General features: G+C 45.1%; 1 protein-coding gene across 7 annotated transcripts in view; it reads right to left on the reverse strand.

Annotated features, from left to right (window-relative positions):
- Positions 1–12,929, reverse strand: part of epb41l3a (erythrocyte membrane protein band 4.1-like 3a) — a 76,905-nt gene that overhangs the window by 29,887 nt on the left and 34,089 nt on the right. For all 7 annotated transcript variants that reach the window (XM_061712988.1, XM_061712989.1, XM_061712992.1 and 4 more), the window contains 3 exons: positions 8,727–8,879; positions 6,533–6,630; positions 6,275–6,450 (listed from right to left, as the gene is read on the reverse strand). In XM_061712988.1, the coding sequence (XP_061568972.1) occupies positions 6,275–6,450; positions 6,533–6,630; positions 8,727–8,879 (427 nt within the window). The remainder of the gene's footprint in view (positions 1–6,274; positions 6,451–6,532; positions 6,631–8,726; positions 8,880–12,929) is intronic.

Raw genomic sequence — 12,929 nt, forward strand, 5'->3', positions numbered from 1 at the left:
CATAATGTGTGACCCCGTCACATGTAAATACTTTAACCTGTTGATGACAGAACGCACATCTGACATGTGACATCAGAGCAGATCACGGCTGGCAGGGAAGAAGAAAGGGGCGTGAACAAGATACAGCCAATCAGGATGCAGCATTCTCCATCAAGCCGAGTGAAGCTGTGAGCAGCCACAGAGCAGAAATACAACCAAACTACTGCAGCAGTACCGTAGCAGTAGTTTGTAGGTACTTAATTAGTACCACAGTAGTATCGCAGTAGCACTGCAGAACTCTTACAACGAGCAGTAAGGTAACTGCATCACTGACTACTACCTGAAAGTGCATCACCGTTGGCTCTGAGCGACGCTGTGATAGCTGGAGAGCCATTCAGAGAAGAAGTGGCTGTGGCCCTGGAGGCTGAGGACCAATCACAAATGGGTCATCAACAAGTGTGAATGTAAACACACCAATCATCAATGGGCATCCCGCTGCTGCCTCCACCTGCCTGCAGTCCCCCACCCCCCTCTGGGCATCCTGCTGCTGCTTCCACCTGCCTGCAGTTCCCCACCCCCCTCTGGGCATCCTGCTGCTGCTTCCACCTGCCTGCGGTCCCCCACCCACCTCTGGTCACCCCGCTGCTGCTTCCACCTGCCTGCTGTGTGCTGCTGACGTCCCCAACCCCCCAGTCTGGCCTTCAGCAGGAGGGTCCCCCCTTATGATCCAGGTCCTGGTCCATGTTTCTTCCTCCTAAAGGGGAGTTTTTCTTGCCACTGTTTGGCTTAAGGCTTTTCTCCCCCTAGGGGAGTTTTTACAGTGCCTCCCATTGTTTATGTAATAATTGCTTGGGGGTTTATGTTCATGGTCTGGGTCTCTGGAAAGCGTCTAGAGACAACATCTGTTGTATTAGACGCTATACAAATAAAATTGAATTGAATCACAGACTTCCCTGCAACTACCCCTGAAACCAGTCCTGAAAATATTTTAAACTTGGTACAGGAGATTGGTATTACATCCAGTATTTTAGACCAGAAGTACCACGGTGTCAGAATGATGGCTACCAGGATCAGTGATTCCAGTACGACCTGAACTGGTGCAACCATCAACATTTCTATTAATCCTGTTGGCGATGATCCAGAGACCAGAAAAGGTTCAAGGCTTGGACCTCAAGGAACAGAATGTCTAGTGTTCAAATCAGCACTTTGGACAAAACGGGATCACTACTAAAGAAAGGGTCCCATATGGAGCAGAAAGTGCAGTGATCGCGTTTTACAGTGGCTTTGATCCGCCTTCGTGATGACTCAAATCCCACAGGGAGCATTTCTAAAGCGAAACCGTGACAAGCGCCGGGTTCTGGATTCTTGAGAACACAAGTTTATTTAAGCCGGGCAGACACTGTGCGATTATCGGCTCGTTTTGAGCCGATTTTCCACTCGTTCGACTATTTTTTGGATCGGGCCGGATTTTGACCCAATCGTTGGTCGTGCCTCGTGCAGTAAATTTGGGGTAAAGACGAGAGATTAACACCTCACGACGAGAGATTAACACCTCACGACGAGAGAGTAACACCTCACGACCAGAGAGTAACACCTCACGACGAGAGAGTAAAGCTTGAGTTATGGTTCTGCGTCAAAACGATGCGGTGCCTACGGCGTGTGGTACGCGTCGACGCGTACCACACGCCGTCACTGACGCCGTCACTGACGCCGTCACTGACGCCGTCACGGACGTGCACCTCCCAAAAATTGTAACTACGCGTCGAGGCGACGCAGACCACACGCAGACAGAGAGGGCTGTGATTGGTTCTCTTGGTAGCAACGCATTTCCGGTTTCCGGTTTGAAGCAGTCGTGAACTTTCAGCGCTCTTTTCTTCGTGTATGTGTGATTTTTTTTGTTTTGGGTTTTTGCACAATAGTTGTCCTTATCTCTTTGATTCACTGTGACTGGAAAAAGTTGGATAAACCATTCAGGAAAAGATCGCAAATTAGCGGTCACGGGGGGTACTGCACCGCGGAGAAATGGAGTGACGGAGAAGTCCGAAGGTTCACGACGGCGTCACGGTGACGGCGTGTGCTCTGCATTGGTTTGACGCAGAACCATAACTCGGGCTTAACACCTCACGAGAGATTTACACCTCACGACGAGAGAGTAACACCTCACGACGAGCTCCCGATCACAAATCGTGTGCTTGCAAGAAAATCAAACGCGTTTGAAATCCTGGTCGCTCCTCGTGAAGGAATCGCACAGTTGAAGCCGCTACGACCCGATTGGACTCATCCTTTCACAGAGAGCATGCGCAATCTCTGATGTCACGTCAAAAACTATTATTTGTAGTTTAAAGTGTTGCAAATTCACATTACATTACATGTTTTAATAGCACAAAAAAAGACCGCATTCCCCACGTCTGCCCAGCCAATTCCTTGTCCAATCACGGCGTTGTCTCATCTTTTTTCATTTTTCGCCACACAGAATGGCACAAATTGCTAAAGGCTGATTTATGGTTCCGCGTTACACCAACGCAGAGCCTACGGCGTAGGGTACGCGGCGACCCGCACCGCACGGTTATGCCGTCCATTTAATGCGGAACCATAAATCAGCCTTCAGTGTGTGCTCTGTGTGCTGTTCTGAACTCTTCTCTGTTGTCTCATTTTGCTGGGACGTCGGGTCCCTCCGCCGAGACACAACTTTTGCGGTATGCGTTCATTGTTGTGTCTAAAAATGATGCGCAGTGCCCACCCAATCAGAAACGGTACAGATATTTTGTGATTTTTTTTATATATATAAAAACTAAAATTATAAAAAAATAAAGGATCCCCATAACCTTTGATCAGGTGGGCAGGACGCACGTTTGGGTGGACACAGCTCACCCCTGCCCCAAAACCGGCCTCGAGTTCTAGTAACAGAAGTCCGACGTGAGGATTATGATCGTATAGTGTGATCAGACGTGAGGATTATGATCGTATAGTGTGAGCAGACGGGAGGATTATGATCGTATAGTGTGAGCAGACGTGAGGATTATGATCGTATAGTGTGAGCAGACGGGAGGATTATGATCGTATAGTGTGAGCAGACGGAGCATCAGAGCGTCGGGTCGTACAGTGTGAGAACATAAATCGTGGGCTGTGAACTTTTGAACTCAGCGATCTAGTCGTGCAGTTTGAGATGGGGCTGAATCAAACCATTTAAAATATCGCACAGTGTCTGCCCAGCTTAAGAGATCACAGGATAATGCCGCGGTAGTTTACACACAAACCTGACCATGACTTTACTATTTGAGAATTCTACAGATAAAAAGGATGAGTGCTGTCAAATAAAAATAACGTTTCAACGTCTCCTTACTGGTTCAAATCTCTTCTAAAACCATCATAATTGTTTACTCACAGCCTCCACAGAACATGCCATGTTCCTGTGCGAGTCAGCATTTTATTTTCTGAACTTGTAGATTTCTTTTGATGGACTTCCTGACGATCTGCTGTGTGTACATTGCTTACCAGCAGTCGAGCATCAAAATAGCCTCAAAGTATATTTTCAACAAAGGGACACATGGTTGCTTCTGAATCTCTCCACTACGCCTTCAAACTGCTCCATGATGCCTCTTAACCCCTTCATGGCCTTTCTAAACCACTCCACACCACCTCTGAACGCATGCACAACATTTCTCAACCCCTCAACAATGTTTCTGAACTAGGGATGCAACTAACGACTAGTCACCGACTATTGAAACGATTGTGTCTTCTCCCGTCCCGCAACAGAAATGTCCAGACAAATCTATCTGATTTAATGTTAACATGATCATTGTGGAGCTTGATGGATAATTGACAGTTCATAGGCACCTGACAGAAAGTTGGATGCAAATCCCTCATTGTCATCATCACACAAGCTTTTTCGCCTTTCGCGCAGCATCAATTATGTGATTGAGGTTATATCAACGAGAGTAGCTGTGAGTGGCTCAAATAACACTAATAAATAACATGAAATAAACAAAGTTAACCAATGAAACAAATTAATTTAACAAATGAAAATAGGCTTAATATCTTACCAATGCGAGTCCGTTTCGTTCAACACTCCGATGTGCTTTCTCTTCAAACGCATTACCGACGTGCTCCCGTGAAAAGCAACATCGGCTTTGCAAACCTTGCAAGTCATCTTTTTATTCGCCGTATCGAGGCTAAAATGCTCCCAAACTTTTGAAGTTTTATTAGCTGCAGCTGCTAAGACGCTATCGTGCTGCGCGACTGTCGGCAGAGATTGTATTGAAGTGAGACGCCTCACTCCGTTGGAAAAACACGTCTGGCGATAATTGTTGACAATGGAATTCATTGTCGACAATTTTGATTATCGATTTTTGTGGACAACGTCGACGAATCGTTGCAGCATTATTCTAAACCCCTATGAAACCCTGCAGCAGATTTCTGAACCGCTTCATGACAGCTCTTAACCCCTCCACAGCGCCTCTGAACCGCTCCAGAGCTTGTGCTCTATGACCGCTTGACTGACCGCTTCATTGGCTACATTGACACCAACCCGACGGCCGACCGTCGGCAGAAAAGCAGTCGGACTGAAAGTCGGCTCTCGTCTCCCCAAGTTGGTCAAAAACATACTCCCGAACACACTAACCCGACGCCAGCTAGAGCGTACGTTCAGCGCGTGCGCGAGGCATGTTAATCTTTGATGTCGCACAAAACCAAAAGGAAAGAAGAACATGACGGATCGCTCTAGTCTAGAGTTCTGAACAGAGCTATCAGTCAGTGTTTTCACTTCTGTTAGAAGTTAAGAAGGATCGAAAATACGATGCTAATAATGTACATATACTGGCGTTCACAACACAGTCAAACACAATGGAGAACAACACGATGATAGACTGTATAGACCCTCCAGGAATCCGCGATTCCGTGATCGCGGAATTTTTCGCAGATTTCACGGCTGTCCGTGGATTTACAGACCTTCCGTGGATTTCAATGTCTGGTGCAGAAAAATCACTTTTACTGGGGTTAATATTGCATATGTCCGCGGGCTGCCGGTGGACTCAGGTCTCCGCGCTGACCGCGCACAACTGCGCCTGCGGAGGCGGAGCTCCCATCCACTTGGGGGATCTTGGCGGCGGGGTGACGGAGCTCTGTCTCGTCCCCCTCGTCGCGCCGGTGCGCCCGGCAATCACCCGAGCACTGAGCCGCGGGCTGGAGGGAGAGAGACGGCCGGCCCCCGGGCCGCCCCCGCCCCTCTCCTCTCCACCCTCGCTCTCCTTTTTTTTTCTCTTACGACCTCAGATCAGACGAGACAACCCGCTGAATTTAAGAGGGAAGAGCTCAGCGCCGAATCCGCAACGGCCTGCATATTTCGCATATTTTGCAACTTTCCGCATATTCCACGAGTTCCCGCATATTCCGCAACTTCCAGCATATTCCGCAATTTCACCGCATAAAAGCACATTAAAAAACCCCACATTTAATCGCATAATCAATGATTTTAGCCCGTAAAATCAAGGATTTTAGCCCGCGGAATCAAGGATTTTAGCCCGCGGAATCAAGGATTTTTGCCTGCGTTTTTCTGGAGGGTCTAACTGTAGTGTAGCATCTGTGCCATCGCTGTTTATCTAGTACAGGGGTCGACAACCCACGGCTCTAGAGCCTCTTCAGCGCCACCCTAGTGGCTCCTGGAGCTTTTTCAAAAATGTTTGACCTTTTTTTTCCTTTTTTTCTCTTTTTTTAAATTTCTTTCTCTTTTTTTTCTTCTTTTTTTCTTTTTTCTTCTTTTTTCCTTTTTTTCTTCCTTTTTCCTTTTCTTTTTAATCTCGACATTTCGACTTTTTTCTCAACATTTCGACTTTTTCCTCAACATTTTGACTTTTTTCTCAACATTTCGACTTTTTTCTCCACATTTTGCCTTTCGCCATTCGTCTTCATTCTAAGGCTTGTACAAGACTTCTAATTTTTTTGCGGCTCCAGACATATTTGTTTTTTGTGTTTTTGGTCCAATACGGCTCTTTCAACATTTTGGGTTGCCGACCCCTGATCTAGTATGTTTACCATCGTCATTTCTGGTTAACTCTGATTGGCTAGTCAAGGGCCAGCCCTCCACCAATCAGATTGGTCATAGAGGCCGACGACTAGTGGCTGATTCTACATGTTGAATCGGTCAAAATGAACGCCGTCACCGACGGACGACTGCACGGGACACACCAACCCGCCTCGAGCGACCGACCTCGCCCGACTTCCCCCCGATGGCCAATTATCGGTCCTGGGGACTCCCGAGTTCTACTGGGACCAAAACCAGTATAATCTGTACAAATACCTCCATCCAGACTGCGACTAAGGATGTTCCTCTTGCTGATGCATCGTGGGAAATTAGGGGCAGGTCTGGAGATTTGGGAGCTGGCTCTGCGACTCTGGATCTGAGTGCGACCACTGTAGCGAAACTTGGAACCCAAAAACAGAAACTTCTTGGGCAGTTCCTCTGGAGATATCAGTCTAGAAGACATATGAGAAAACAGGTTTCAAACATCTGAGGACATGACGGTCGGCGTGATGGGATAGTCTGTCACACACTGACCTGAAGAAGGAGTGATGCTCCACGCAGACCTTCCAAAGTCTCTTTGCGGCTCTGTGGTTCAGCAGCTTAAAACCAATAATGGACTCAAACTGGTCAAACTGTGGACAGACAGACAGACTGTCCATTTTAGAAGCTTTTCTGAGATGTCTTTCTTACAGTGACAGAATGGAGGGCAGAGAGAGGGGGACATCCAGAAAAGGCCAAACCCAGAAACCTAAAACGGGCTAGTACCGAGTACCACAATTTGAACTACGATTCAAAAGCAATATCTGATTTTCATTAATCAATTTTCAATAAATTATTATTTATTACTTTTGTCAGTTTCAGGTTATTTATACGGAAGAGTATTAGGGCCATGCAGGAGAAAAAATATTTGAGAGGGGAAGATTTTTTTTTATTGTGCACTTCGAGAAAAAAAGTCTAAATCTTGAGAAAAAAGTCGAAATGTTGAGAATAATGTTGAAATACTATTTCAAGAATAAAGTCGAAATTTCGTGAATAAAGTTGAAATACAATTGCGTGAATAAAGTGGAAATGTCTCCTCTGGCCCATCAAATCCAGTTAGGAGAGCGACTGACAAGCGGCTGACACCACCTCCACCTTTAAAACCAAACTAAAACCTTTCAGTTTAGTAAAGCCTATAGTTAGTGTTTAGTAAACCTCTAGTTAGTGTAAACTCTAATGCGTTAGAGTCAGTAGTCATAGCTGCAGCTACAGAGGGAATGCGCATGACGTCACAGATAAGACTTCACAGTGGGTTTCGCCCACTGAGTGTCAGAAAGACTGAGTGTCAGAAAGACTGAGTGTCAGAAAGACTGAGTGACAGAAAGACTGAGTGTCAGAAAGACTGAGTGTCAGCGTAAACTTTCAGTTTGAGCAACTGGAAAACATCTAAAATGGGAAAGAGCTGTTGTGCGATCGACTGTACTCTATAGATTTAGCAAGAAATCAGAGTTATCGTTTTACAGATTGCTGAAAATAAGCTTAAGAGAGACAAATGGATCGCTGCAATTCACAGAAACAACTGGATTCCAGACACCGAAACGTGGATTTGTGGTTCCCATTTTGTATCAGGTAATGTTGGATTTTTGGGTAGCTAACGTTAAACGGTCAAATCATAAAGTTCGGTGTCCTCATCACTTTAATTTCTACAACAAATCCTGCCTTGAAGTCGGACCAAGCGTCAAGACTTTTGTAAGCCTTCAAGCTTTGCTTCGTGTATTTCCCCGGCGTAGAAATTAAGTACATATAAATATCAGGAAACTGGATTGGTGGCCAAATATGAATGTCCATGGACCACTGGTTCTTGGTAACTGTACCAAATATTAATGTCCATGGACCACTGGTTCTTGGTAACTGTACCAAATATTAATGTCCATGGACCACTGGTTCTTGGGGAAACTGTTCCAAATATTAATGTCCATGGACCACTGGTTCTTGGTAACTGTACCAAATATTAATGTCCATGGACCACTGGTTCTTGGTAACTGTACCAAATATTAATGTCCATGGACCACTGGTTCTTGGTAACTGTACCAAATATTAATGTCCATGGATTACTGGTTCTTGGTAACTGTACGGGTCACTGTCAAGTCCAACTGCCTTTAATTTAAGCCGATAATCAGCTGTTATCCCGTCTTCTCCACTAATTGCAGCCATTTTTTGCTGATGTTTTGCCACTCAGTGCGAGTAAGGGGGCTGGTCCAGTGGGGAAGTGATGTCAATGCTTACCCTCTATAGAACAAGACTATAATAGTTAGTCTCAAACATAGCTTTGTGGTAGATATGCTGCTACAGGCCTACGCTGCAGAGGGACACCAACATGACCCACTGAGTGGTGCCCATCACCCCTCCTTCTCTCCTTCTCTTTTCTTTCTCAGTTATTAATTATACGTATCTCATAACCATCATTGTTGTCCAATGTTTTTGTAGTTTGTTGTGCTGGTATGCCCGCCCTCCCATCCTTTTCTCTTCTGTGTATGTTTGCAGGCCGGAGCTTCAGGAGCTGCATGCTGACCTGCAGTGCCCCCCTCATGTATATCTGAGGCTTTACAGTTTTCTCAATATCTAAACATATTCAGGTCTCCCAGGGATATGAGTCCAGCTAATACTGCCTATGACTTCTGTGTCTGAAGTTTGTTGTACGACAAGCGTGGTGTGGATCTCTTCCTCTGTGGTGCTCAGTTGTTCTCACCTCTCCTGGTCGGATCTTGATGTAAAAATTGTTCCTCTTGTAGGAAATCTTCAAGATCTTTGGCCACGAGAATCTGTTGATCCTCAGTCTGTCTCTGTAGACGAGAAGACCACTATTGCACACGCCCAACATGATAGCCACGCCTTCCGAGTCCTAGACGCACACACAGACACACACACACACACACACACACATTTATGAATGAGCAGATCCAGTCAAATCCACACGTATTTTCAGTATTCTGATGTTCAGTATTTTAGATGTTCTGCCAGATGTAGGACCAGACCACACACACGGCCACACAGGTCCAAACCCTGCTCTGAAACAGCTACTGTTGTGTCAGCAGTCAGTACGTTTCCATGCAGCAAAGAGATGGGATTTCTGATGGTATCAGATAAACATCCAGAAGACCCAATCACTTGTCTGAGTTTACCTGCTGTTCAGAGAATCAGATAAATGTTTGACATGGTTGACTCCGTGACGCTATGTGGTGCTGTAACCATGGTAACCATGGCAACCATTTCAACAAAGAGCCACTTCCAGTTGACGGTTGTTTTGTTTGGTTGTTACGCCTTCCGTATATTTATCCACTTTATTTTGATCTGCTCCGGTTCCTGATGAAGCTTCTGCCATCTCTTTCGCGATCTTTTTAAAAGGTGTTTAAACAACTATTTAACACGTGCCGTCTCCTTTCACTTCCGCTTGAATGCCCCAGAGGAAATTCTCCAGCTGCTCAGACTGCAATATCCGATGTCTCCGTATACACGGCGTTAACATTCCGACTGTGAATGAATTATCTAGGTGTTGCTACCAGATCATTAAATGTCCGATACAGGTCCAAAATAGGTCTGAAGTAGATCGGATTGAGGTGTTTACATGCAGTTTAAAAGTCTGAATGATGTTTTATACGATCAGAAATCCGATTGAACTGCTGCATGTAAACGTACGAGTGTTAGACTCAGGGCCGACACTAGAAGAATCTCTGATTACAGCTCAGCTTTGGTCACCTGACCAAAAGGTCAAACTCCAACACTTGTACTTATATGTTAGTCTGAGTGCACACCTGGATGCTTCTCTGCACAACAACAACCTGGACATCACAAAAGACCTCTGTTCAGAAGGATCAGAGTTCATCTGTCATCATGTCCCACAGTCCAACACAGACCGGGTTCTTTCTTTTTCCTTTATGACACGTCTGATCTAAAATTAGTTTGTCTCAGTAACTAGCGCATGAGAATAAATCTGGTATCTAAAGGGAACACGAGATTCCAACAGAAGTTTAAAATTAAGTACAGGACTGTCTCAGAAAATTAGAATATTTTGATTTTCTGTAATGCAATTACAAAAACAAAAATGTCATACATTCTGGATTCATTAGAATATTCTGGGAATCTTAATCTTAAATTGTAACCCATAATCAGCAATATTAAAATAAAAGGCTTGCAATATTTCAGTTGATTTGTAATGAAAAAGAATCTGTTTGAAACATGAAGCCTTCGAGTATGAGCTGTGGGCGTTTGTTCAAGGAAATGTCTTGGAAACGAATATGGATTTGGATGATTGACACCTCTATGGAATCTTCACAGCCAACAGAATCAATGGACAGTTCACAAATCCACGCCAAGGGATGTATCATGAACACCAGTTCATGATACATTCATATCCAATGAATCATGCATTCATTTTCAGTAGGTTGGATTATTGCAATGGCATCTTTATAGGCTTTAACGAGAAATCTATCAGGCAGCTGCAGCTGATCCAGAACCCTAACAGAGTCCTTACAAACACCAGGAAACTGGACCATATTACACCAGGAAACTGGACCATATTACACCAGGAAACTGGACCATATTACACCAGGAAACTGGACCACATTACACCAGCAAACTGGACCACATTACACCAGGAAACTGGACCATATTACACCAGGAAACTGGACCACATTACACCAGGAAACTGGACCATATTACACCAGGAAACTGGACCATATTACACCAGGAAACTGGACCACATTACACCAGGAAACTGGACCACATTACACCAGGAAACTGGACCACATTACACCAGGAAACTGGACCATATTACACCAGGAAACTGGACCACATTACACCAGGAAACTGGACCACATTACACCAGGAAACTGGACCACATTACACCAGGAAACTGGACCATATTACACCAGGAAACTGGACCATATTACACCAGGAAACTGGACCACATTACACCAGGAAACTGGACCATAATAGACCAGGAAACTGGACCATATTACACCAGGAAACTGGACCCTATTACACCAGGAAACTGGACCACATTACACCAGGAAACTGGACCACATTACACCAGGAAACTGGACCACATTACACCAGGAAACTGGACCATATTACACCAGGAAACTGGACCACATTACACCAGGAAACTGACCATATTACACCAGGAAACTGGACCATATTACACCAGGAAACTGGACCACATTACACCAGGAAACTGGACCATATTACACCAGGAAACTGGACCATATTACACCAGGAAACTGGACCATATTACACCAGGAAACTGGACCACATTACACCAGGAAACTGGACCACATTACACCAGGAAACTGGACCATATTACACCAGGAAACTGGACCACATTACACCAGGAAACTGGACCATATTACACCAGGAAACTGGACCATATTACACCAGGAAACTGGACCATATTACACCAGGAAACTGGACCACGTTACACCAGGAAACTGGACCACATTACACCAGGAAACTGGACCACATTACACCAGGAAACTGGACCATATTACACCAGGAAACTGGACCATATTACACCAGGAAATTGGACCATATTACACCAGGAAACTGGACCACATTACACCAGGAAACTGGACCATATTACACCAGGAAACTGGACCACATTACACCAGGAAACTGGACCACATTACACCAGGAAACTGGACCATAATAGACCAGGAAACTGGACCATATTACACCAGGAAACTGGACCACATTACACCAGGAAACTGGACCATAATAGACCAGGAAACTGGACCATATTACACCAGGAAACTGGACCACATTACACCAGGAAACTGGACCATATTACACCAGGAAACTGGACCACATTACACCAGGAAACCGGACCACATTACACCAGGAAACTGGACCATATTACACCAGGAAACTGGACCATATTACACCAGGAAACTGGACCACATTACACCAGGAAACTGGACCGTATTACACCAGGAAACTGGACCACATTACACCAGGAAACTGGACCACATTACACCAGGAAACTGGACCATAATAGACCAGGAAACTGGACCATATTACACCAGGAAACTGGACCACATTACACCAGGAAACTGGACCATATTACACCAGGAAACTGGACCACATTACACCAGGAAACCGGACCACATTACACCAGGAAACTGGACCATATTACACCAGGAAACTGGACCACATTACACCAGGAAACTGGACCATAATAGACCAGGAAACTGGACCATATTACACCAGGAAACTGGACCACATTACACCAGGAAACTGGACCATATTACACCAGGAAACTGGACCACATTACACCAGGAAACTGGACCACATTACACCAGGAAACTGGACCATATTACACCAGGAAACTGGACCATATTACACCAGGAAACTGGACCATATTACACCAGGAAACTGGACCATATTACACCAGGAAACTGACCATATTACACCAGGAAACTGGACCACATTACACCAGGAAACTGGACCATATTACACCAGGAAACTGGACCATATTACACCAGGAAACTGGACCATAATAGACCAGGAAACTGGACCATATTACACCAGGAAATTGGACCATATTACACCAGGAAACTGGACCACATTACACCAGGAAACTGGACCACATTACACCAGGAAACTGGACCATATTACACCAGGAAACTGGACCATATTACACCAGGAAACTGGACCACATTACACCAGGAAACTGGACCACATTACACCAGGAAACTGGACCATATTACACCAGGAAACTGGACCATATTACACCAGGAAACTGGACCACATTACACCAGGAAACTGGACCATATTACACCAGGAAACTGGACCACATTACACCAGGAAACTGGACCACATTACACCAGGAAACTGGACCATAATAGACCAGGAAACTGGACCATATTACACCAGGAAACTGGACCACATTACACCA

The sequence above is a fragment of the Cololabis saira genome, chromosome 22 (assembly GCF_033807715.1).
Source record: "Cololabis saira isolate AMF1-May2022 chromosome 22, fColSai1.1, whole genome shotgun sequence".
In the NCBI taxonomy this organism is placed as follows: Eukaryota; Metazoa; Chordata; class Actinopteri; order Beloniformes; family Belonidae; genus Cololabis; species Cololabis saira.